The 24,813-nt window shown below is 43.4% G+C and overlaps 1 protein-coding gene across 16 annotated transcripts in view; it reads right to left on the reverse strand.

Annotated features, from left to right (window-relative positions):
• The window catches only part of TGFBR3 (transforming growth factor beta receptor 3), a 205,532-nt gene that overhangs the window by 33,238 nt on the left and 147,481 nt on the right, over positions 1-24,813 (reverse strand). For 13 of the 16 annotated variants that reach the window (XR_003434347.1, XR_003434346.1, XM_027114311.1 and 10 more), the window contains 7 exons: positions 18,885-19,068; positions 14,319-14,487; positions 11,902-12,049; positions 5,787-5,976; positions 3,487-3,824; positions 2,907-3,059; positions 45-185 (listed from right to left, as the gene is read on the reverse strand). Coding sequence is in view for 14 of the 16 variants with exons in the window: in XM_027114311.1 (XP_026970112.1) it covers positions 45-185; positions 2,907-3,059; positions 3,487-3,824; positions 5,787-5,976; positions 11,902-12,049; positions 14,319-14,487; positions 18,885-19,068 (1,323 nt within the window). In the remaining 2 variants the exon portion in view is untranslated. The remainder of the gene's footprint in view (positions 1-44; positions 186-2,906; positions 3,060-3,486; positions 3,825-5,786; positions 5,977-11,901; positions 12,050-14,318; positions 14,488-18,884; positions 19,069-24,813) is intronic. The other 3 variants (XM_027114314.1, XM_027114310.1, XM_027114315.1) reach the window with 1 other exon arrangement.

Raw genomic sequence — 24,813 nt, forward strand, 5'->3', positions numbered from 1 at the left:
AGACACCGGTCTCTACAAACTACCTACTACAAATAAACACATACCACCACAATTTCAGGTCGGCTGAAGAAGGAAGTATCTCCTTCATCCGTATCTCCCGGAAATCCATTATCACCTGACTCCAAATCTTCATAACCATCTGGCCAGCCGCTACTATCCCCAGGGGGTGGAACCTGTATTACAATCTAAAAGGCAAGGAAAGCACAATGTTATAAAAACACCAAATCACATGCCTTTGGTTCTACCTCACACAAACACCCATGTAATAATTCAGAGGCAAACTGAAAATCTGACTTAAAAAAAAAAAAAAAACTTCAAGTATTTTTAGGACTTCATCCTCAAAGAGATGAAAAAACGAAGAAGCCCAATGCATGTTCAAATTAAGATTTACAGTAAAATATGTATTTTCCCCTGTGACAAAATATAAATGATTTCAAACAGTGGGAAAACACCAGACACTGAAATGGGATTGGATGGGGTTGTCAATAGGCACCCCCTATTCTGTGGGGGGTGGGAAGGGGGTCTCCTTAGGAACCTTTATATTGAAAACTCTAAGAAATACTGATTTGGTTAATCCAAGGAGTCCTGTAATTTGTATCTGTCAAGATTTGATCAAGTTTGGTTTGAGTTAGAAGCAAAGGACCTGATGTTTACTATTGAGCCATTCTCTCCTTACTTTTACTCCTGCACTCCTCCATCTCCCCAATATATCTTTTTTTAAAAAATAAATTTATTTATTTATTTTTGGCTGCGTTGGGTCTTCACTGCTGCACGTGGGCTTTCTCTAGCTGTGGTGAGCAAGGGCTCTATAGGCATGCGGGCTTCAGCAGTTGTGGCGCGTAGGCTCAGTAGTTGTGGCTCACGGGCTCTAGAGCACAGGCTCAGTAGTTGTGGCGCACGGGCTTAGTTGTTCCGCGGCATGTGGTCTCTTCCCCGACCAGGGCTCGAACCCGTGTCCCCTGCATTGGCAGGCGGATTCTTAACCACTGTGCCACAGGGAAGTCCCCCAATATATCTTTTGTATGGTGTATAGATGCAGGAAAGAACATCCTGTTTTATGCCATGACAACCTCTCTTAACACTGGTTGAAATGATTATTCCTAGGTTAGCTCCAGATAAGATGAAAAAATTCACCCAAGGACCAGGACTCCATAAATTAACTCCTAATTTCTTTGCATATATAGGATAGTTATACTTTTTGTTTGATTTTTCACTCCACGTCCTTAGATTTTTGATATGTTGCAAAACAAAAATACATATTAAGTCTGAAAATTACTACAAACAATTATAACTGGAAGAAATAGTTAAAGTAGCCACTGAAGAGGTGAATGGGAAGAAAATGAAGGAAAACTGCCTCTCTATCCTTTACCAGGCCCTCAAAAGAAAGTACTGATACAACTGAAGTTAGGTTATGACTTACCCTATCATAATTTAAAAAAAAAAAAAGAAAGAATGAATATACCTTTCTCTCCTGAGGCAGATGGCACGTTTTTTTTTTTACTTAACAGACTGATTACCATGGCCTCTTATTGGCATTAATTTAGATAAAAGTTTAAAATTCCAAAATCAAGTATACCAGTAATATATGACATTCATTACATCTGGAAAAATTGGATAACTGCAAGAAAATTAGTGTTGGAATTGGCAGAAGAGGGTTCATCATAGAAGTCAAAGGTTAATAAATGATTTCAGTAACAAAGGGAGAGTAACTGCCACTACCTAGAGTTGGGGGAAGATTAGTGGACGAGAGGTCCGGAAGCTGGATTCGGTCCTGGCTCTACTGTTAACTAGTCTCTCAAATCCAAGCAAGTCTCTTAACTCCCTGGAGTTCCATTTCCTCACCTGTGAAATGAGGACGTTGAATGAGATCAGCTTAGGGCTCTTTCCAGCTCAAACATTCTAAGATTGTCTGAGGAACCATAACCTTGGCTCACAGGACAGTCAGTCTCCACATGAGCCACACTGACCAGAGAGCCAGTCTCTTCTCTGGCTAGGTTGAGCCTATCTGTTGACTGGCAGTGGAATAAACAGAGGAGTCGGGGTCTCCCCATGCCAAGCCAAAGCTGGGGTAGGCGCTGAGTGCAGACACACACACCATGTCCAAGCTATTTCTACCATCCAAAGTACAACTCAAATTGCAAAATTATCACTTTAAAGTTCTTTTGAAATTTCATGTTCAAATTCTTTCAACATTCACTGTTAAGTGTCTATCTCTATAAGAACAGATTTAGATGAATCTGTTCTGACAAGATTCTGACAAGAATCATGTCTGGAAAGTGAAGGGTAGCTATTGCAATGGATTATCATTGGGGGAATCTGTGGAATCTCTCTCGGGGTAACTTCAAAAATGGAAGATTTTCTTCAATTTAGGGTCTTTCTTAGAGATGGAGAGAGATTTAACACTTTCTTGAATGACCTTTTCAGACTTCTCTCTTCTGGTTCTTTTGTTCATGAGGGAGGGAGAAGTTCTCCTACTTCTAGACAAGACTCAGAGGAGGCCAGAGAGCCCACGGCTCTGGTTAGCTCAGTTGTATGGAGGTGCTCACTCATAGCCCAAGGGCTTGGATTTTATCTTTCTGTGGACCAGGCCATCCGAGCCTGCAGCTTAGCCAGAAAAAAGTCATAATCACCTTGCCAGTGAAACTCTGCCAAGAGGAGATGGAAGGAAGGGTGGGAAAGATCACCACAAATGCTCCAGCCGAGAAAACAGGGCCTCCCAACGCCCACAGACTCACCAACAAAACAAATAAAAGAGTTCGGGGTCATACTACATCCCATTTTGTTGAGAACTGACACTTGGCTTTGTTCAGACCCTCCTCACTTTCCTAGAAGTCTTAAGACTAATTTTAAGGTAACACCCAGCAAGGCTCTGACAAAGGGAAAGCTTTGTACTGGAGAACACTCACGGAGTTGTAGTAAACCACACTGTAAGGGACTGATCGCCGGTGCCGAGTCCCACAGCCATTCAGGGGAGACTCCAAAATGAAGTGGGTGCCATTCATCTTGGCCTTGCATGTGGGATCCAACAGGGTGAGCTCCATCCCGGAGTAGCCTCTGGCCTGAAACAACAATGACCGAAGACATGAAGGGGGGCCCACAGGCCATTCTACAGCGTGCAGTTAACACATTTTGCCTGGTCTTCCAAGTTGCAAGTCCAGGCCTTCCAAGTTGCTGGAGGCCTGCGCTTCCCCTCCCCCCTTACCTCCTTTCAGCCTACCATCTCTCAACAGCCCCAGAATTGTGTTTGTTGGCCTTGGAAATTCAATAGCAAAATATTGACACACAAGGATCTGGAACCCCCCTCACTGAGAACAACAGGAACCGGGTGAGAATCACAGCCAAGGGGAAGTGAGCCCATCCAACTGAGAAAACAGTATCAAATCTCTGGAGTTCAAAAGTGAAAGAGCTGGAAATAACCAACACAGGCTGAGGCAAGATGGGGAGGGAGGTAGTCTTCCCTTCTCTCCTTTAAGACACTGCACCCACCTGAAACGAATCCTTTTCTATAGCCACAGTCATCTTTTCGTTGTCACATTTGACTGACAGGGCAACATCCATGCTCCCCTGCACCTCCTCGGCCTCTCTGGGACCAGGAAACAGTTGTATGCTGGGGATGACAGGGTCCTTTGGCCGAGGGATCCCATCTTCTCCCCCTTCCTTCCAGCCTCTCCTGGAGATATCGGGGAAGGGAAAGGGGAAACCTCCGTTTTGGCCTCCCCTTCCCCGGATGCGGGGGTTGTCCAGGGCAGGCAGGTTGCCAGGGTCCAGCAGGATCCGTAGCTCAGGAGGGATGGTATGGACTTCCTCATCTCTCATCTCCTCTGCTGGTAAGAGAAGAAGGCAAAACATCATCAGTGTTTGCTGCCAGGCCACAATCATATCATTAGAGGCAAGAACAGGAGAAATTAGCAAAGAATGGGCATGTGTAAAATTACTCTTTACAAGCAATGTATAAAAGAGATGAGGAGACTGGAAGCCTGAATTCTAGTGCTGATGTTCTTTCTAACTGGTTGAATGGCTTTGGGTAAGTGGCCTACCTCTCTGTGCCTCAGTTTCCCAATTTTTAAAATTAAGAGGTTGGATTAGATCAGTGGTTCTCAACTTTGGCTGCACATTAAAATCACTGTGGGAGCTTAAAAAAGAAAATCCCTAAGCTCAGGCTGCATCCCAGGCCAATTAAAAACTGAACTCTCTTTAAATCATTATGTTTTAAAGCTCCCCATGTGATTCCAATGTGGAGCCAAGATTAAGAACCACTGGATTAGATGATTTCTAAGGCCCTTCAAGCTATACAAATCTACTATTTGAATAAGTTATGTGGGACAATATTATTCCATTCAAATGCCAATGAAATACTTCCCTTGAACCTAGAGATTCTTTAGAACAGTTTCTCTAAAGATTTCTTGAAACAGTATTGGTATTTTGAAATGATTTTGCTACCTCCTTTTTTTTTTTTTTTTTTTTTTGCGGTACCTGGGCCTCTCACCGGTGTGGCCTCTCCCGTTGCAGAGCACAGGCTCCGAATGCGCAGGCTCAGCGGCCATGGCTCACGGGCCCAGCCGCTCCGCGGCACGTGGGATCCTCCTGGACCGGGGCACGAACCCGCGTCCCCTGCATCGGCAGGCGGACTCCCAACCACTGCGCCACCAGGGAAGCCCTGCTACCTCCTTTTTGAGCGCTAAATTCTAACACGTATCTGGGTACCCTGGCCTTTTAGAACCTAGTCCCAAAGGAAGAAAGAAAAAGCTGCTTAGGCACAGTTATTCCTTCAAAGGGAGAGACATATTTCCATACAATCCATACTCATTATTCCATCATATTTTCAACAATTTAAAGAAAAAAATTTTTTCCCAGTATTCTCTACATCTACTATCCAAAGCCAACCGACGTATGCTTGAGGGCAATCCATCTCAGTGGGAGTTGGGAATAAGGATGACAGTGGATGTTGGCTCTCCTTAGATACTATTTTTTTGAAAAGGATGGCACAGTTGTATGGGTCCAAAAGAAGTCAGAGGTTTGGAGGTTTTTAATTTGTACTTTGATTTAAAAAAACCCTTCACAACCACCCTTCGAGGTGGGCCTATTGTTTCACTCATATGACTGAGAAGGAATCTGAGGTTCAGAGGTTAAGCAACTTCCAAACAGTGAACAAATGGCAGGGCTGGGACTTGAACCTGTACTCCTAACCTTCATTCTACCGGCACTGCACTCAGTAGTGGTACTGTGTGGTAAGCAAGAGGTCTGGGGATCAGAAAACCTGGGTTTCAAGTCTTACTACCGATCAGATTCTGGAGAACCTTAAGAACTTGTTAAGCCTCTGCTTTCTCCTCCATCAAAGTGGGATAATAACTCCTGCATTCCCTCTGGATGAGTATGCAAAAGCACGAGTACTCATGACTATTTTCCTATAAGATCCAGCCTGAACTAAGACTTCTCTCCTGCAGGCCCAGCCCCTCTGTGTATCAGCCAAAAGTGATCATTAGGTACCTCTGAGAAAAGAACCCAGGATAATTTATCCTTAATATAAGCACAGCGAAAGTGATCTATAACTAAGTTTTCCAACACGCAATCAACTCTGTTACAAAAAAATCTATATTAAAGATAATTTCCCCAAAATAATCTAGCACAATTCTATGTAACTTTAAGCTTTATAGCGAAAAGTAGTGAATGAATCATTAAAATTTGCAACAGAAAAACAGCACCATATAAGCTGAAATGAGAGTTCCTCATTGGAAAACTCATTTGGGGGATATTTTTTATACAAAAAAAAAAAAAATCATACTTACCATTGTTTTCAAGCCGAAGATGAAATCTATTAGCCACAGGAGCCACTGTGTATGATGTTACTGGACTACAGCCATTGTCCAAAGCCCACTTGACCAGACTCTCTTGGGTTGAAGGAATGTCATCTCTTATTGATTTGGTCATTATCATGGATCTTTCACTTTCCTTCCCAAAGCCAATACTGTTAGGAGCCTGAAGACAATAGTAAAATTTCACTCATGAGTGTGTGAAATTAAACAGTGCCTTAATATCTGAAACAAATAGATTCTCTATTGTGTATGAAAGAACTATTTACTCTTTTGATCCCTACTCTCCTTGGGCTGAGAATACTGATGTGAAAATCTGTTAACAGCAGATTAAGAAACTCATGCTGACTGGTTATACCATTTGGGTTGCTTATGTTGATACAAATGGCATAATCATTTTTGTCATTGGTTGATAAACTAATTATCATAAGCATACCTAGTATGTCACTACAGAGCTAATGTTTAAATTTTATTAACACACACACCAAATATGATACCAAACTTTTCCTTATTTTTATTTAAAATTATATATAAAATATACAGGTGTACATGTTATATTTTCCCCAAATCCTATACCCTAGAGTTAAATGAAAGAAGGCACAACTTAGTTACTTCACTGTGGAGACTATCCCACCTTTGTAAACTACTGAATTCCACACGGTCAAACAGTCAATGTTCATACTTCATTTATAATTTATGATCAATTTAGGAAGCCTGTAACTGTATACATCTGCCAATTCTATTAACAGAATATGCTCAGATTTTATGGTTTAAAATATTAATTAATTAAGTTACCATCCCTCTACATATATATATACATATATATATACACATATATATTTTAAACATCTTTATTGGAGTATAATTGCTTCACAATGTTGTGTTAGTTTCTGCTTTATAACAAAGTGAATCAGCTATACTTATACATGTATCCCCATATCTCCATCCTCTTGCGTCTCCCTCCCACCCTCCCTATCCCACCCCTCTAGGTGGTCACAAAACACCGAGCTGATCTCCCTGTGCTATGTGGCTGCTTCTCACTAGCTATCTATCTTACATTTGGTAGTGTGTATATGTCCATGCCACTCTCTCACTTCCTCCCAGCTTACCCTTCCCCCCATCCCGTGTCCTCAAGTCAATTCTCTACATCTGTGTCTTTATTCCTGTCCTGTCCCTAGGTTCTTCATAACCTTTTTTAGATTCCATATATATGTGTTAGCATACGGTATTTGTTTTTCTCTTTCTGACTTACTTCACTCTGTATGACAGACTCTAGGTCCATCCATCTCACTACAAATAACTCAATTTCATTTCTTTTTATGGCTGAGTAATATTCCATTATGTATAGTACCAATATTTTTATCCGGCAGTACAAGTAACTGTTAAATTTAACTTTCACTTGGTAATCAGTTACAAACTTAAAACTGAATGACAGAAATCTTTCCAGGAAAGGATATAAAAGGACTCTGAGTAACAAGGACATGGAAGGTAAATTTCACATCACCTTCTGATCCTACAGCAGTGACCTTCTCAGACGGTGAGGGAGCTGAATGCTGCAGGGGGCACCCCAAAGGGAAGTCACCACATTTTCAACAAATGCTCCAACAGGGCTGGAAGGCCCTTCCAGCAAGCAGATTATGCCATCTCATGCCATATAAAAATCACTTTAATTTCCATGCCCAATTATTTTCTTCTGCATACATGCAGCATTTTTCCTAAATTCCCCATTTGTTTCCCATTCTGTTTGCCCCTAACATGACTAAATATTAATCCTTTCCCACTGTAAAACCATAGAAGATTCACAGCCTCTAAGTTCTCTTGGCCTCTCTGGTTGTGAGATATTGGCTGAGGACACACATTTTCAATTCAAAGCTTAAAGGATCTCACCCAGTATATTCTTCTACTACCCAAAGTGCTTATCTGAGGAAAAACTGCCACACTGGCCAGTCACAGTGATGCACGCAAGGGCCACAGAGAGCTTTAACCAAGTTCTGTAGCCATTTGCAAAAAAAACCTCAGTTTCACAGGTTTGGATTATTCTATTCTTACTGGGATTCAGAGAAAACTCCTTCAGAGAAAATTCCTTAGGGAAAGAGAAAGAAGAAACGAAGGGAGAGAGGGAGAGAGGGAGGAAGGAAGGAAAGAAGGAAACTAAAATGAAGTAAAGAAGGATCCAATTTGTTCTTAGAACTTCTTATTCACTGAGTCAATAGCATTTTCTTCAGCACAGCTTCTTCCAGCCTTTCAAGGTAGCCTGTTGTTTTGACTGGCTGGAGTTGCAACATTGGCCTAAACAATACCGCTTGGCCTCATCTGCACTAGTCTTTCATGTTGTTGGACAGCTGAGAAAATACTGTATTTCCAGAATACTATCATCATAACTGCCACCTATCCTTTTTGTAACAATATGGAATGACTTGTTTACACCTTTCCACATTAACTCTAGGAGCTGTCAGTACAACTCATACTCATGACACCTCGTGACTTACAAGGCTAGAAATCTACCTACGCATTTGTAAAGCAGCAAGGTTTGGGACAATGGCAGGCAAGTTGGTTCCCGGCAATGAGTGAATTCCTCATCCTGTATTTCTGGGAGTCCCCAGGCTTTTTCAAGGCCTCAGTATAGCTACTTCCTATGCGAGTGTTCAAGGAGGTCTCAAATACCACCGCCATTTCCCACTCGTATCTTCACAAAGGCCGATGAGCTAAGTAGAGTCTGAGTGGTTTCCCCTCTCTCCCACCACCCAACACACCTGCATCAAAACTGCTGATGTCTGGGAGGGGGCATCTGGGGGACGGGTTAGGCAGAGAGTTGTGTATATTCCCACTGGGATTAAAAAATGTCTTTTCTAAGAATAAACTCACTATTTCCAAACTTGAAGCCCTGAGGCCATATGAAATAATACAACAGGAAATTTCTAACAAGTTATCTCCATCTATTCTTTTATGTGTTGGAGGTTCTTCCAAAATGTGATTATGCATGGTCCATAAGGGCCCTGAATTAAAAGCCAGAGCTGGGCATGGCGATGTAATGTGGACACTTGTAGTAGTCCCATCTGGCTCCAGCACACAACCCTTTGTGTCTCTTAGGACCATCCTGTCTTTTGGAGGGTGCATTCTACCCAGGTCCCATTCCTGACACACATATACACACACGCGCGCGCCTATGTTTTGTTTTGGTTTGGTTTTTTAATTGGGGTATAGTTGCTTTACAATGTTGTGTTAGTTTCTGCTGTACAACGAAGTGAATCAGCTACATGTATACATATATCCTCTCCCCCTTGGATCTCCCTCCCACCCCCCCATCCCACCCATATAGGTCATCACAGAGCACCGAGCTGAGCTCCCTGTGCTGTACAGCAGGTTCCTACTAGCATCTGTTTCACACATGGTAGCGCACATACGTCAATCCCAATCTCCCAATTCACCCCACCCCACCCCCGCCCGGTGTCCACACATCCGTTCTCTATGTCTGCATGCTCTTCTTTAAATTTACCCCATCAAGTTCCATACAATTCTTTTAGTGGACATTTGTCCTTGTCTTCACTTTGTTAATTGCTCCTACAGACAAACTTTTAAAGAGTTGTTAATAGAAGGAAGATGAACCCTCCTTTTTATGGCAGGCACTGTGCTAAGAGCTTTACATGTGTTAATTAATTCTCCTCCAAAGTATAAGGACTGGGCATTACTATTCCTTTCTAGAGAAGGGGAACCTGAGGCTCACAGAAGCTAAGTAGTACATGTAGCTGAGAACTCACCATGTGCAGGCAGTATGCTGAGTGCTTTAGATGAAATACCCAGGACACACTTAACAAATATTTGTTGAATGAATGAATGGACTCTGCTAAACCTCACAAGGACTCTCTAGGTGAGTACTATCATCGTACCCATTTCACAGGAAAGGAAACAGACCCAGAATTTAATGAGACTGCCCAGTATCAACTGGGAGTAATGGCAATTGGAAATGGGATTTGAATCCAGCCCTTTCTGGCCCCAAAGCCAGGATTCTTTCCACTCCACCCTTTTATTAGCAGCCTTTTATTAGCAGGTAACTATTCCTCCCAGCACAGTCAGAATTCACATCTGAGACAGCAGTTAAGAAATCACAAAGCATGAAACTGGTTGGGAGAATAAAAAAGAACATCATGAAACATTACCTAATTGTTTAGCAATGTTGTCATGCATTGTCCAAAATTGGCCTGGAACAGGAGTACGGCCAAGGAGAGCAATATAAACAGATCTCGCACTGGGATGAGCAATCTCATTTCTAGCCTTTCTGATTCATATGAGAAGTGGGGATGTTCAAAGTGAACTCCAGGACGGCCATGGACCAGGCACACATACTCAGGGAGAGAAAGAGCCATTGAAGGGTCAGGGCCAAAAGAACATTTACACAAGAACTCCAGCAGGGAATTAAAATGTACCGTATGTTTTTGCCTTTCAAAGCATGATTCCCTTTCCTGTTTTTGTTATTCTGAAATTAAAAACATTTGGTTGGTGTGCCAGGCAGCAAAGGCCGCAGACACCCCTGGTCACCAACACCCCTCGGGCCATGCCAGGGAAGACAATCAAAACAGCTCTGACTTCAGAAAATCACTGCTGGGCTCTGTGCTCAATACCAAATTAATGTATCACCAGTACACATGACGGCTCACTGGGATCCTCTCAAAGTTAAAAAAAAAAAAACAACAACAACAACCCCACAGGAACCAGAAATGATTACTTTAAAATTACGATGTGTGTGCTCATGGCTTTGCCTGATGCCCCTGGCAAATGCTTGCACATGACGCTGCCCAGGGGACCGTTGGCTCTGTCACTGCATTATCACACGGAAGGTGCCATGAATGAATAATACCAACGCCAAAGGTATCCCTCTCCCCAAATAGTGAAAACGTAAAACCCACTCCAGTTGATTCAATGCAGGTACTGAAAGAGGAACTGGCCACGGTTTTTATAAAAGAAAATGCACAAAAATTTGAGCCCACGAAAGAGATGCTAAAGAGGTGATTATCTTCTTAAAAATGAGGAGGGGCAATTCTTCTTTAACTTTCAATATAATTTGCTCCAATATTCTGTCAAATAGTTATCTCCCTAAAGACTTGAAAAAGATTTATTTTACCAAATTTCAACATTCATCTTTTCAGGAAACTAGCTACTGTTTGCCTGTCATGCCATCCAGCTAAACTTCTTAAGTATATTTCCTTCATGAAATATAATGCTTAGGGAACAGGCTGGGGGATGCTTTTCCAGCATCATCTCACTAACCTCTCCATGGCTATAATGCTTTTATCAGTGTTTCACCCTTAGAAGCAAGCAAAAAAGACATGCCAGGGGCTTCCCTGGTGGCGCAGTGGTTGAGAATCTGCCTGCCAATGCAGGGGACACGGGTTCGAGCCCTGGTCTGGGAAGATCCCACATGCCGCGGAGCAGCCTGCCCCGTGAGCCACAATTACTGAGCCTGCGTGTCTGGAGCCTGTGCTCTGCAACAGGAGAGGCCGCAATAGTGAGAGGCCTGCACACCACAACTAGAGAGAGCCCTCACACAGAAACGAAGAGCCAACACAGCCATAAATAAATAAATAAATTAATTAATTAAAAAAAAAAAAAAAAGACATGCCAATACCAAGTATTTATCTCAAAAAGAAAAATGGGCTGGAGTCAGCTGATTTCCCACAGCTTCCTTCAGTACCCAACCCCAAAGTGAGAGCTGAAATTTAGGACCATGACACTGAGGCCCCTACAGGGCTCTCAGCCATGAAAGGCTTGTGTTCATTATTTTATACTTACTAAGTCTGGGAAGCACACTAATACATTCCAGGAATTTCACAAATGAGGCAAGTGGGGTCCAGAGAGGTTAAGGAGCTTGCCCAAGGTCAGAGTTTGTAAATGGCAGAGCCTGAACTTAAATCTGGGTCTGTACTGACCCCAAAGACCATGTTTTTAACTACCACCCCGCTCGCCCTTGTCAGGAGAAGCCAAGGAGCAGCCTCTTTTATAAAGTGAAAAATAACAGAGAGAAACTTCACAAAAATACAAACACAGCTTAAATTACCACCATTCATCAAAACAAAGAAACGCTTAACTAACTTACGATAACTTTCAGGTTTCCCTTAATATCAAAAGATTTGATCACCCAGTTGACAGACTTTTTGCACTTCAAGATCAGGATGAGATCTTTGACCACCTCAGGATCCTTTCGAGAAGGTCTTATGTCAATTATGATATCCACCTGGAAAGCACTGTGAATGGAAAACAAAGGCAGAGTTAGGACCCAAATGCCAGAAAGTTGCAACTATCTTCCCCTCTTCCAAGTCTTCATGTTTCCAGCGTCTGGCCAGTTGATTAAAAAGCTGGAGTTGATCCCAGGCAAATGACATGTGCAAAACAGATTGTTAGTGCACACATAACAAAATGGTTTTACATAACAATAGAAAAATATGCCTGTGGACAATTAGCCACTAAACTTTTTCTCTTTGTTGAAAAAAGAAAAAAAAGGTGGTTACTTAATGCAGCCACTTTTTTTGTTTTTAACATCTTCATTGAAGTATAATTGCTTTACAGTGGTGTGTTAGTTTCTGCTGTATAACAAAGTGAATCAGCTATACGTATACATAGATCCCCATATCCCCTCCCTCTTGTGTCTCCCTCCCACCCTCCCTATCCCACCCCTCCAGGTGGACGCAAAGCAGAGCTGATCTCTCTGTGATCTCCCTGTATGATGCGGCAGCCACTGTTTGAAATGGACGTGAACAAACCCGGAGAGTTTACTTCTGAAGCAGAACTGCTGCTTTTTCAGCCTCCAGCACCTTTGATGTGTAACGTTCTAAACTGCTATATGCTCAAAATCCTTCAGAGCAGTAGTGGGCGGCAGTTTGGTGAGTGGGATGACAGGGTGGATGGAAGAGGGAGGCAGTAAAGCAGTGAGGAAGCTTCAGAATAAAATAAGAGGCAGAAGGCTAGAGAATTTCTTGACTTATATAAGGTGTGCTTAAGCCATTAACATTTGTCACAAAATCATATCTGCATTTACTTTCCCAAACTTCTGGATATACAGTTATTAAAATAAAAAAACAGATGGTCAACCAAGTGATTACTGGAAAATTAATGAATACAATCCAAACTTCTAAGAATCCAGTATAAAAGAGAATTTTTACCAAACAATAACATCTCTGTCATTCTGGATTTAGGGGAAAGTCTTTATTTCCATCTTGGTTTTACACACTTGTAAACCGTAAAATGAATGATATACAGTACTCAAATGAAGCCTCAGGCTTATATCTAAGCACATATGCCAGATCGCTTCTATTCCCATTCCCTTTTAATTTTCCACAAATTCTTTACATGGAACAGAATTCCATTTCCAACCCTACCAAAACCGATTGGTAGTTTAATCACTTTTGAAATCAAAGTTTCATTAGAATTTTAACTGTGAAATCCTTCTATAATATAAATTTACATTTTAACTCACTAGTCCCCATGAAATGCAGGTGAAAGTGGGAGAAAGGCCTACACTCTCCCTTTTCTTTCTTTCTTTCTTAAATTCCACAATCATTCTTGATAGAGTTAAATTTCCAGTCCTGGGGCAGGACGGTGGGGGTGAGAGAGAGAGAGGTAAGTGGTATCTAATGGCTCTTTGGTGTGTCACCATGAAGGGCCACTCCTCTGATACACACACACACACACACATTCACACACAGATTTAAACAGTTATGAGTGCAAAAGTGCTCTGAGGACACTATAAACAGGAATCTGTTAAAAAACATAGTATTAAAAAAACCACATAATATTGTCAAAATAATAATTATGTCAACAAGGCACATTTTGTAATTTTCTTAACAGGGATAACCTCAGTCAAAGGAGATAATAATGGAGTAAGAGTGACTATTCTATAACTAGTACAGTCCACCCTCTGTATCTGCAGGTTCCACATCTGAAGATTCAACCAACCACGGATGGAAAATATTGGGGAAAAAAAAAATTCCAGGAAGTTCCAGAAAGTAAAACTTGAATTTGCCACATGCAGGCAACTATTTACATTGTATTTACAACTATTTACATATTGTATTAGGTATGATAAGTAATCTAGAGACGATTTAAAGTATACAGGAGAATGTGCGTAGGTTATATGCAAATACTATGCCATTTTATATAAAGGATTTGAGCATCTATGGGTTTTGGTATCCGAGGGAGATCTGAAACCAACCTCCCACAGACACCAATGGACGACTATACCAAGAAGTTCAAATTAGGCTTCAGAACTCATCTGGGATATATGGGATCTAGAGACAGATGCAGAAAATAAAATATGACACTGGTACCTTTACTCCCTTCTTCAAAGCTTCTGTGAATCTCACCCAAAGCATCAGTGGCTTCCTCCCCCTCACACGAGGGAGGGCTAAGCCTCTCCCTGTCTCAAGTCAGAATCATATCAAGTCATATCAGATCTTTGTTTTCATCTCTTAGTTCAGAAAACACACACAACACACACACACTCACACTCACACTCACCTGTAGGGGTTAGAGTTGGGGGTGATTAGCTCAATGATGTGTACTTCCTTATCTCGGGGCTGGCTGGATATCACACACCCTTCTGCAGCTTTGGGCTGAAGGTACCCGGCAAGGTAATTGAGGGAGAGAAAATTCTTCCCTATGTTGCATGTGGGAGGGAACACTTGATCTGAAAGTAAAAAAACACATTGAACTACATGGTAACCAGACTCAAAGGAGAGAAGATAACAGTGACACTGGGCAAGTGCAGGACACAGGAAATCACAAGCTTGTGTCCTGAAATGCTTCCTCTATGGTCACCAGTGGCCTCCTACTGACCAACTTTAGTGGCCTCTTTTGGTCTAAATTCTCTCCTTTCCTGTTCTCTTTGATTCTGCTTTGTCCTCACCCATTTCCTCTGACCTACCTTTCAGCCTCTCACTAGTTCCTCGTCTGCTCATCCTTTAAACACCAGTGGTCCTCAATCTTTGGTGCATATCAGAATCCACCTGTTTGGACCCCACCCCAGAGAGTCTGATTCAGAAGATCTAGGTGGGACCTAGGACGCTTTCTTTTTGAAAAGCTCCATGGTTAATCCTGATATAAACCAAGACTAAGAATCTCAATTCCTTCCTCAACTCTCTTTTTATTTCGTTTTCTTCCTAGATGATCTCAATCACTCCCACGGCTTCAATTTATACCTAGATCATGACTCCTGAGCTGCAGACCTGCGTTGTCATCTGCCTACCAAGCACCTTCCACCCAAAAATCCAATAGATATTTTAGTCAGCATACTCAACACTGAATCCAATGACCTATCCTATCCCCAAACATGCTCCTCTTTGGATATTTGCTACTTCAATTAATAGAAGAACCAGCAACCTAACTAATTCTCTGGCGCACGGTGTAGAATTAATCATTCCTTCATATTTATCCCTCAAAGCAATACTCTAAAAGCTGAAGGTAACAGTTTGAGGGAAACAGTGAGGGCAGACCTCTACTCTTTCCCATAATCCTGACACAGACAGCGAATGTTTACATGGCACTTTACAGTTTATAAGGTGCTTTCATAAACATTATCTGATTGTGCTGAGGGCTGTTCATCACCTCCACCAGGGAAAGTGATGCAATTACTAACAGTCTGAAGATACTCCCCCAACGGCACATGATGCTTACACACCATGGCTGATGGGATTTCCATTTAGTGGTTTAAATGTTTAAACAGGACTTGAAACTGCTGGCAGTGTGACAGCTGGGACCAGTGTCAAGGAAGTTCTAGGTGTAGCAAGCTTTATTCAGAAGGGGTAATTAATCAGAGCCCTGGCACTCTAATGAAACAGACTTCTGCCTTTTTCATTTAATGGACAGCATGCCAGGGTTCAGATTCATATGCAAGTCTCACTTAGGAGTGAGGAATCAGCCCGGGAGTTCCCAAGATTGGGTTGACAGTGCCCTCCCCTGCCTGCCCAACTGTGCAACCTCCCCTCTACTGAAGCTCACAACATACATTGTGGCATCCTGGCTCCGTGCACCATGGCACCCCCAGTGCCACCCCTAGAACAGAGGGGACCAGAGGAGTTCACGAGGCCCCTGCTTGGAGGCTCGCTTCAAGAAAGCGTTGGCTCTGCATTCTGTATTCTTCCCTAAAGACCCCCTCAGAGAGAAGAGGCCAGGGCTCTGCCGACTCAGGCCGCCGGAGCAGCCTCCCCTCCACATCTGCTGAGGGTTTTGCCAGATGAGCAGATGAGGAACGCACACCCTGCAGCTGCAGCCCTGCGGATGCCTCCCCCAGATCACAGGACAGAAGATGATGTTGGGGTGGCAAGGCTGAAACTTAATCAAGAATCAGAGGGTGGAGGTATGGGCCCGGGACGGGTCAGTCTGGAACTCAAGAGACTAGGACCCTCCTGGGACTCTGGCCCGTATACCCAGTTCATAGGTGTGCCTGGGGTGCATCTGGCACATAATAGAGTAGGCACATGGCATAGGTTTCCTGAATTAACAATGGTGTGAGATTTAAGACAAATAACAAAACACTCACCCACATTGTGACCCTCTAAAACCACCAGGAAAGGTTTAATTGTTTAAAAGTTGATGTTGTTAAGGGCTTAAGTCCCAGTTGCCATTGTCACTAAGGTGAATAAGCTGATCACTTTTTGTTGTGCGTGCATGCATGTGTGTGGGGTTTTTTTCCCCCCAAATGACCTTCCGCATGCCTGGCATCAAAACTTACACCAACTGCCAAGCAGAAAGGAAACCACAAAGGGGAATCCCCGGGTAGAAACCTGGCAAGTTTGGGGGAGGGGGGAAGTCACATGCTTATTTGTATTTTAGGAAAGGATTGACAAACCACTTTGAGAGCTAGAATAATATACTCTAAGAACCTGGGAGGTAATGTAAACACCTCATGCTGCCGTTATAGAAACTGAGGCTCCGGTGGTAGGTAAATCAGAGTGTTGCTTGAAGCCTCACAGGTAATGAGACCAGCTAGGATAAGAACCGAAAGCCCTCAGTTCTTCCACTCTAAGCATATAGGTTAGAGCAGTAGTTCTCAAACGTTAGCAAGCAACAGAATCACCTAGAGTGCTTGCTAAAACACAGATGGCTGGACCCCAGGGTTTTCAATTCACTTGGTCTGGGGTGGGTCCAAGAACCAGCATTTCTATAAGTTCCCAGGTGATAAGGATGCTGCTGGGGTGGGGACCACACTTTGAGAACCACTGGGGAAAGAACAAGAGGAGGCTCATGGCCTAGGATTCCCGCCTCAGTTGGGTAGAGACAGGTCAGGTTCTGGGAAACCAGTGGATGAGGTTTGTTCAGCAGAGTCCAATCCATGGTGATAGACAACATCGCCTGTGGTCCACCAACCTAACCAAGGACCCTCACTCTCCCAGCTGCTCCTCTCCATGGTATGGGCCAGCGACTTATACCCAACTGGTGGCTGGAGTCAAGTTTCAGGGGCTCCAAAGGTGTCGCCAAGGAGTTAAACAGTTTTTACTGGGTGGGACACCAGGTCCTTAAAGTTCTTCCCTGATCCAGTGTGCAGCCTTGGGGAAGTCATGGAACCCCTCACTCCTGTACACAGAAGCACATGCACCAGAAAGAGAAACGAGCCCAACATTCTACATGTTACCATAACACATATTCTTATTCTAACACATTCCAGGGGGGTAATCAATATTCAATCAATATGCACCAGAATTCTGCTTCAGAAATAGAGACTGTTGGTCAGGGCTTAGAACCTTTATTAAAAGAGACTTTTTGTTTTGTTCCAATAGGACTTGACCTCTATGCTTAGCTGCCTGAATACCATGAGAGTTTAGTAACAAACTTCAACTTTTTGAACCCAGTTCTCGTCTAAAACTCTTCCTCCCTCTACTCAACTAAACAAGTCTGCCCATCCAGGTAACCTACTTTCACGTTTAGGTTACGCTTATTTGGCTAAGACTTAAAATGCAGCATCAGGAAATAAGCATTAGACTCAAAGGTCAGGAAACCTGAGTTTGAGTTCTAGTTTTGTCACTTGCTAGTAATGTGGATATGAGCAAGTTAGGTTAACCCTCTACCAACCCCTCTGCAAAATGGTGGAAATAACGGTTTTCTCCTAGGATTACTGGCAGGGTTAAGTGGGGTGCATGTGAAGGCACCTGATATGGCCTCTGCACAGAGCACACACTCAACTTCAGTGTCCACCTCTTCCTGCATCGATATTAAACATCCCAGATCCAAAAAAGGGCTGGGAACTAGCATTCAATAATTCACTTGTGCTGCCACGCTGCCTGTGGAAGAGGTGACAATTGCTGTAGGTTTCAAAAGAAAGCAGATGGACCCTGAGGACCTGAAATGCCATTTTCACACAATCACCTGACTGTAACAAGGACCCATTCACAAGAGTTGTTATTTCCAGTGACTTATTCGGGAGCTCCTCAACTAAAAATAATGATTAAAAAGTTATTTAAGAAATAATATGCTTTCAAAGCTGAGTCACCAGATATTTATATCCCTCTGCAAGGCAAGGAAATTAAAATGGGCAATTTCTTATCAAGGCTAAACAGTTCCTTTCTCCAATAATTTGTCCTTGTAACAGGCATTAGTATTAAAAAATATTTTCAAACACTTTTCCTCTGCTATTGTCCAAAACTTAACTGATGTCTCGAGGCCATAAAGCTGACATTGGCTTCAAATGTCTACAGAATTATAAGTGGGAGGAAGCTCTAACTGTTGACCCATCCTGCTAACTCTTCGTGCATTCCATCAGGTATTCCCTCCTTTCCCACACCTCAGCTTCTCGGCCTCCACTCACTTCTTCTGACTTCTGTGCATGGGTGTCTTCTAAATTCTGCACAACCACCTTCTCCTCTCTCAACCAGGCTACTCCCCACTTCTCCCCCATTACCGGTCTGTCTCCTCAGAAGGAAAAAGGGAAGGAGAGGATGTGGTGGTGAGTAGGCCCCGGTGATCCCTCAGGTCCCTGCCAGCTCCAACAATCTGTAATTCTATAATTCCCCGCCCTAACCACCTGGTCTCAGAAAAGAAAAAAACTGACTGTCATAAATCAGTCAGTAATTGATGCCACATAAAATTTACCTTCCCCCACTTTAATATAAATGTTTCTTGCTATCTTGAGTTCAGTGAATGAAGTAACTGCTCCATATTCCTTTCGGGCCCAATTTAACAGATGCTCATTTCCATGCGGGAAGCTTCTTTCCTCTGTTTCTGCTGACAAGGAGAAGTTTCCTGATGAAAAATGGACCACAGATCCCTCAGACACCTAGAAGAAACAGAATTGCATATTTAATGTGGTGCAGTCACCCAGAGCTGAATCATGATTAGTGAAAGAACTAATCAGACAATTAATGGGTATTTGTCAATCCAACCTCTTCCCTTTGTTAGAGAGGCACATCATCTTTTTTCAGCAGCTGATTCAAGAAACAATCACAAGCCTACCTTCTTCCAGGTAAAGACAAAACTACAAACAAGGCAGGATGTCCTTTTGAATTTTTAAAGAACTTTGTGATGAGAGAGTGCATTGTGAGGAATCATGAGACTCATCACTATTTTCCAGATACCTAAATTGAAGGCCAACCTTTCAAGGAATGAGTTTCAAGTTAAACAGGAAGCCTTGGTGTGTTTTCATAGGCTTGTAATGGGCTTCTGGATCAGTGCAAGTGATCCCAAAGGCCTGCTAGCACCTGAACTTGACGTCCGAGTCTTCCACAGTTGCAGCCTCTGCCATCAGAGTCACCACCACAGCAAGAGTCCCTTTGGTTTAATGTCTCCTGAGCACTGAGATAAAAAATGGGCAGAGCTGGCCTGTCTTCTACCACTTTGTATACTACTTCCTCGTAGTGAGATGAATGTGTATTACAGTTTATTTTGTAAGACCCCCAAATTCCCATAGATAAGGAAGTCAAGAGGCTGTTAGACTGATCCTCATAAAACTTTTGGGATGATTGATGCAAGTCCCACATTTTTTGCTGGATGTATTTAGACCAATGCTGACCTAGCATATCATGGTATATATAATTAACACACACAAAGGGGGAAAATTATCATCTTGTTGCTGTACTATAATTAAATTTAGCTGCTGGTGAAAATATGCATGTCATCTTTATTGGCTAGCATTTATAACTGATTTTATCAGTGTCAGGGTGGAACCTCAAAATGTGAGCAAAAAGGCTCAAAAATTCCCAAGCCACAGAACTCTAAATGTTTTGTATTAAATTTCACATTAACAACAGAACTACCATACGATCCAGCAATTCCACTTCTGAGTATTTATCTGAAGAAAATGAAAACACTAACTTGAAAAGATATATGCACCCTGCAGCATTATTTACAACAGCCAAGATATGGAAACAACCTAAGTGCCCATGGATGAATGAATAAAGATGTGGCATATATACACAATGGAATATTTTCAGCCATAAAAAAGAATAAAATCTTGCCATTTGCAACAACATGGATGGACCTCAAGAGCATTATGCTAAGTGAAGTAAGTCAGACAAAGCCAAATGCCATATGATCTCATTTATACGTGGAGTCTAAAATCAAAACAAAAAACCAAATTCACAGATACTGCGAAGAGATTGGTGGTTGCCAGAGGTGGGAGGTAGGGGGTGAGTGAAACGGGCAAAGGGGTCAAAAGGTACAAACTTCAACTTATAAACTAAATAAGTCATGGGGATGTAATGTACAGCTTAGTGACTATAGTTAGTAACACGGTATCACATATTTAAAAGTTGCTAAAGACAACAGATCTTAAAAGTTCTCACCACAAGAAAAAAAATTCTGGACATATGGTGACAGATGTTAACTAGACTTATTGTGGTGATCGTTTTACAATATATACAAATATTGAAGACTATGTTGAACACCTGAAACTAATATCATGCTATATGTCAATTATACCTCAATAAAAAATGTTTTCACATTAACTATCATTAACAAAAAGCAAGCAGTTTCTGAAGTGGTTATAGCCAGACTAACAGCAGGTTGAGGGCAGGGACTCTGCTTAGGGCTCTACCCTTGCCAGCAATGTTTTCAGCCTCCACACACATACAAAACAGTACTTACCCTAACTATTATGCCAGGCATTAATATTTTCTCTCCAACTATATATACATATACTTTTTAAATGCTAGCAAAGAAGCACTTCACCAAACTGATTCCATCACCTACTCATGCTGTAGTTGCCCTCTTGGCTGAAACCTAGAAGCATCTGAAGAGTTTCTAAAAATCCTGAGGCCCAGGCCATATCCCGGATTAGAACTTGGGGGTGGGACCCAGGCATCAGGATTTTTTAAAGCTCCCTGGGGGGCTTCCCTGGTGGCACAGTGGTTGAGAGTCCGCCTGCCGATGCAGGGGACGCGGGTTCGTGCCCCGGTCCGGGAGGATCCCACATGCCACGGAGCGGCTGGGCCCGTGAGCCATGGCCGCTGAGCCTGTGCGTCCGGAGCCTGTGCTCCACAACGGGAGAGGCCACAGCGGTGAGAGGCCCGCGTACCGCAAAAAAAAAAAGCTCCCTGGGTGATTCCAATGTTCAGCCACAGTTGAGAAGCCTAGCCTTAATGGGTACTGCATGATCCACAGTTTGAGAAGCCCAACGTGCATCTCACAGTTTCCTCTACACCAGTGGTTCTTAACCAGGGGTGATTCTGCCCCCCAGGGAACATTTGGCAATGCCTGGAAACGTTTTTGATTGTCACAACTGGGAGGGAGGAGCTACTGGCATCTAGTGAATAGAGGTCAGGGATGCTGCTAAACATCCTACAGTGCACAGGGCAGCCCCCATAACAAAGAATTATCTGAAATGTCAATAGCGCCATGACTGAGAAATCCTGGTTTACGCTTTGGACTGACCGAACGTTACTGCCACTCGAACATCTACTGGATCCCCAAATTGGATCCCCAAATTGACAGCTCTTTCTATCCTAGAAATTGGGCTGTTTAGTACTTAATAAAGAATAATAGAACCTTTCTGGGTTGTATTGGCTTGGGAAACCCGGAACTAATCATTAATAAGCTGAGCGTAAATTATGACCACTGACAACAGTCACCATTTACTGTACACTTACTATGTATCAGGCACCATGAAGTGCTACCTAGTAATGACACTTGCTACATGTCCCAATGCCAGTTATAAGCAAAACCAGTGGGGACCATTTAGCTTTGACCTTGTGTTTTTTTGTTTGTTTTTTTTTTTGCGGTACGCAGGCCTCTCACTGTTGTGGCCTCTCCCGTTGCAGAGCACAGGCTCCAGACGCACAGGCTCAGCGGCCATGGCTCATGGGTGCAGCCGCTCCGCGGCATGTGGGATCTTCCCGGACCGGGGCACGAACCTGTGTCCCCTGCATCGGCAGGCGGACTCTCAACCACTGCGCCACCAGGGAAGCCCTGACCTTGTTTTGACATCACCTGCATAAGAAAAAGCTCCTGAACCAACTACCTGCCAACGGTAACCATGCCAACCTATGCATAAATCCTCTGAAGCTTAGCTACTCATCAACAGTGAACTTCAAACAATGTTTATCTGATTTTCTGACTTAAGCACTGTAGTAAAATCTTCTTTTCACTGAAAAGCACTTGTGCTAAAAAGTCGTTTTTATTAAGCCTGTCACTGAAAAAACCCACAACAGTCCAAAGGCCTTTGTCCCACTGCCAGCACAGTTCTGCATGTTTAGGCAAGCATCCCTGGATGTTCTGCTCTTTTTTTCTCATTCATGTTACGGCCATCAAATAAAACACTTGGGCTATAAATACGTTATGCAGAGAGTACATTTCTTCAGAGTGGAAGGTGGGATAGATCACCCTGGTGCATTCCAGAGGCAAGAATGTGAACAGTGTAAATAAGAGTAGAAATGGGGAGCAACTCGGGAACGTATCCTGAAGTAATTAAAAGGGACGCCACCGTGTAGCTGACTCCTCGAAAGGGGAAGCTCCCTCCACGCGCCATGCACTTCGCGCGTCCGTCTCCCCCAGGGCCAGCAGCGGCACAGATCATACACTCAGGGCTGAGGAATGTGGAAAAGGAGTCAACGGCCACTCCTCAGGCACATTCCAGTGAGAAGAAAGCAAAGCTGCCAGGGGCAGGGAAGCGTCCCTGTCTGCGGGTCAGTGGAAATTTTCTGCCGCGACAAGGGGTGAGTCGGTGCCCCTTCTGACCACCAGTTCTCTCACTCTGACCCCAACCCCCAACGAGTTTTACAAGGTGTTGTTATTTCCACCTGATCCTCAGGATGACCTGTGAGGTAGGCTAGTCTGATTTCCACGGTAGAGAGGAGGAAACATCCGAGAAGCTAAAGGCCTACCCAAGGTCAGAGAAGCAGCACCCAGGGCAGACCAGCACAGGACACTTCTGACTCCCGCTTACAGCTGGCCACTGCCTGAACCCTTCCAGAAAGAAGACCTGGGTAGCTCCCAAGGCAGAAGAGTTCTCTTCCTACTTTCTACCTGTAAGATTTGCCCTCAGTCCACTTGTTTGAGGTAGGCCTTCCAGACCAAAGAATCCCTTCCTCTTTCTTCCATGAGATAAGCCTTCAAATGTTTGAAGTCATCACTCAACCCCAGTCACGACTTCACTTCTTCAGGGCAACAGTCCCAACTCCCCCCATCTCCTCCCCAGACACCAATGTTGTCAGGGCTTCATCAGCATAGTCTCTGGGATGTGGTGCCCAGAACAAAACCTAGGGTTTGGGTGTGGTCTGATGAGAGTACTGTGAAGGTTAGTTTTAGGTGTCAGTGTGACTGGGCTACAGGGTACCAGATACTTGGTCAAACTTTATTGTGAGTATTTCTGTGAGGGTGTTTTTGGATGAGATTAACATTTAGATCAGTAGACTAACTAAAACAGATTGCCCTTCCTAATGGGTGTGGGCCTCACCCAATCAGTCAAAGGCCTAAATAGAACAAAAAGCTGACCCTTCCCCTGAGTAAGAGAGAATTCTCCTGCTGACGGCCTTTGAACTGGGCATCAGCTCTTCCTGGTTCTATGCAGCCTGCTGCCCTTTGGACTCAAACTGGGACATGGGCTCTGCAGAATTTGAACTTGCTAGCCTCCATAATCACGTGAGCCAATTCTTTACAATAAATATCTTTCTATATCTATGTGAACACTGCATGAGGCCCAAGATCACATCAGCTTTTATATCAGCTGAACCCTACTATTATCTCATAACCATTAATTTATGCTTTAACCATACATCCAACAAATATTTATTGAGTGTCAGGCACCTTTCTAGGTGCTGGGGATATACTGGAGAGGGCAACAGACAAAATTTCCTGTTTTGTGAAGCTTACAGTCTAGTAAGGAAGTCAGAGGAACAAAATATATGTTAATAAGTGTGAAGGAATGATATAAATTGAGAGAAGAGGAGGGGGCACTATAAAGTGTTGTGATGGGACAAGTCTAACTGAGAAAGTCACTGAGCAGGTGAAGACCTGAAAGAGATGAAAGAGCCGGGCATGTGGACCTCAGGGAAAGAGTTCTCGGGTGGAGGCAGCGGTGAGGGTACAGGTCTGGTGTGGGGAAGGGACAGCAAGGAGGCCGGTGTGGCTGGAGCACAGGGGTGAGGGGCAGATGAGTAGGAGGAGAGGTCAGAGATCACAGAGGAGACCAGGAGGTCCAATAGGACCTTACAGACTGTTGCTAAGGACTGTGGTGTTTAGTCTAGGTGAGATGGGCCTAACAGATGTTTTAACAGGATCACTCTGGCTAATAAGGCCAGGCTAGACTGAAGGGAGACAAGGAGCAGGAGACCAGTAGTAGACTTCTGGAATAATCCAGGGGAGAAAGAACAGCAGCTCACACCAGGGAGGTGGAGGTGGAGGTGGGCACGACGATACCTAAAGCCCCAGGTCTTTATTTTATCAGCTTGAGAATCCTTCCCTTACACCTTCCCTTACATCCTTCCCTTACACCTTCCCTTACACCTTCCCTTACATCCTTCCCTTACACCTTCCCTTACACCTTCCCTTACACCTTCCCTTACACCTTCCCTTACACCTTCCCTTACAT

The sequence above is a fragment of the Aethalodelphis obliquidens genome, unplaced genomic scaffold (assembly GCF_003676395.1).
Source record: "Aethalodelphis obliquidens isolate GAN/ISIS:26980383/991018 unplaced genomic scaffold, ASM367639v1 scaffold13, whole genome shotgun sequence".
In the NCBI taxonomy this organism is placed as follows: domain Eukaryota; kingdom Metazoa; phylum Chordata; class Mammalia; order Artiodactyla; family Delphinidae; genus Aethalodelphis; species Aethalodelphis obliquidens.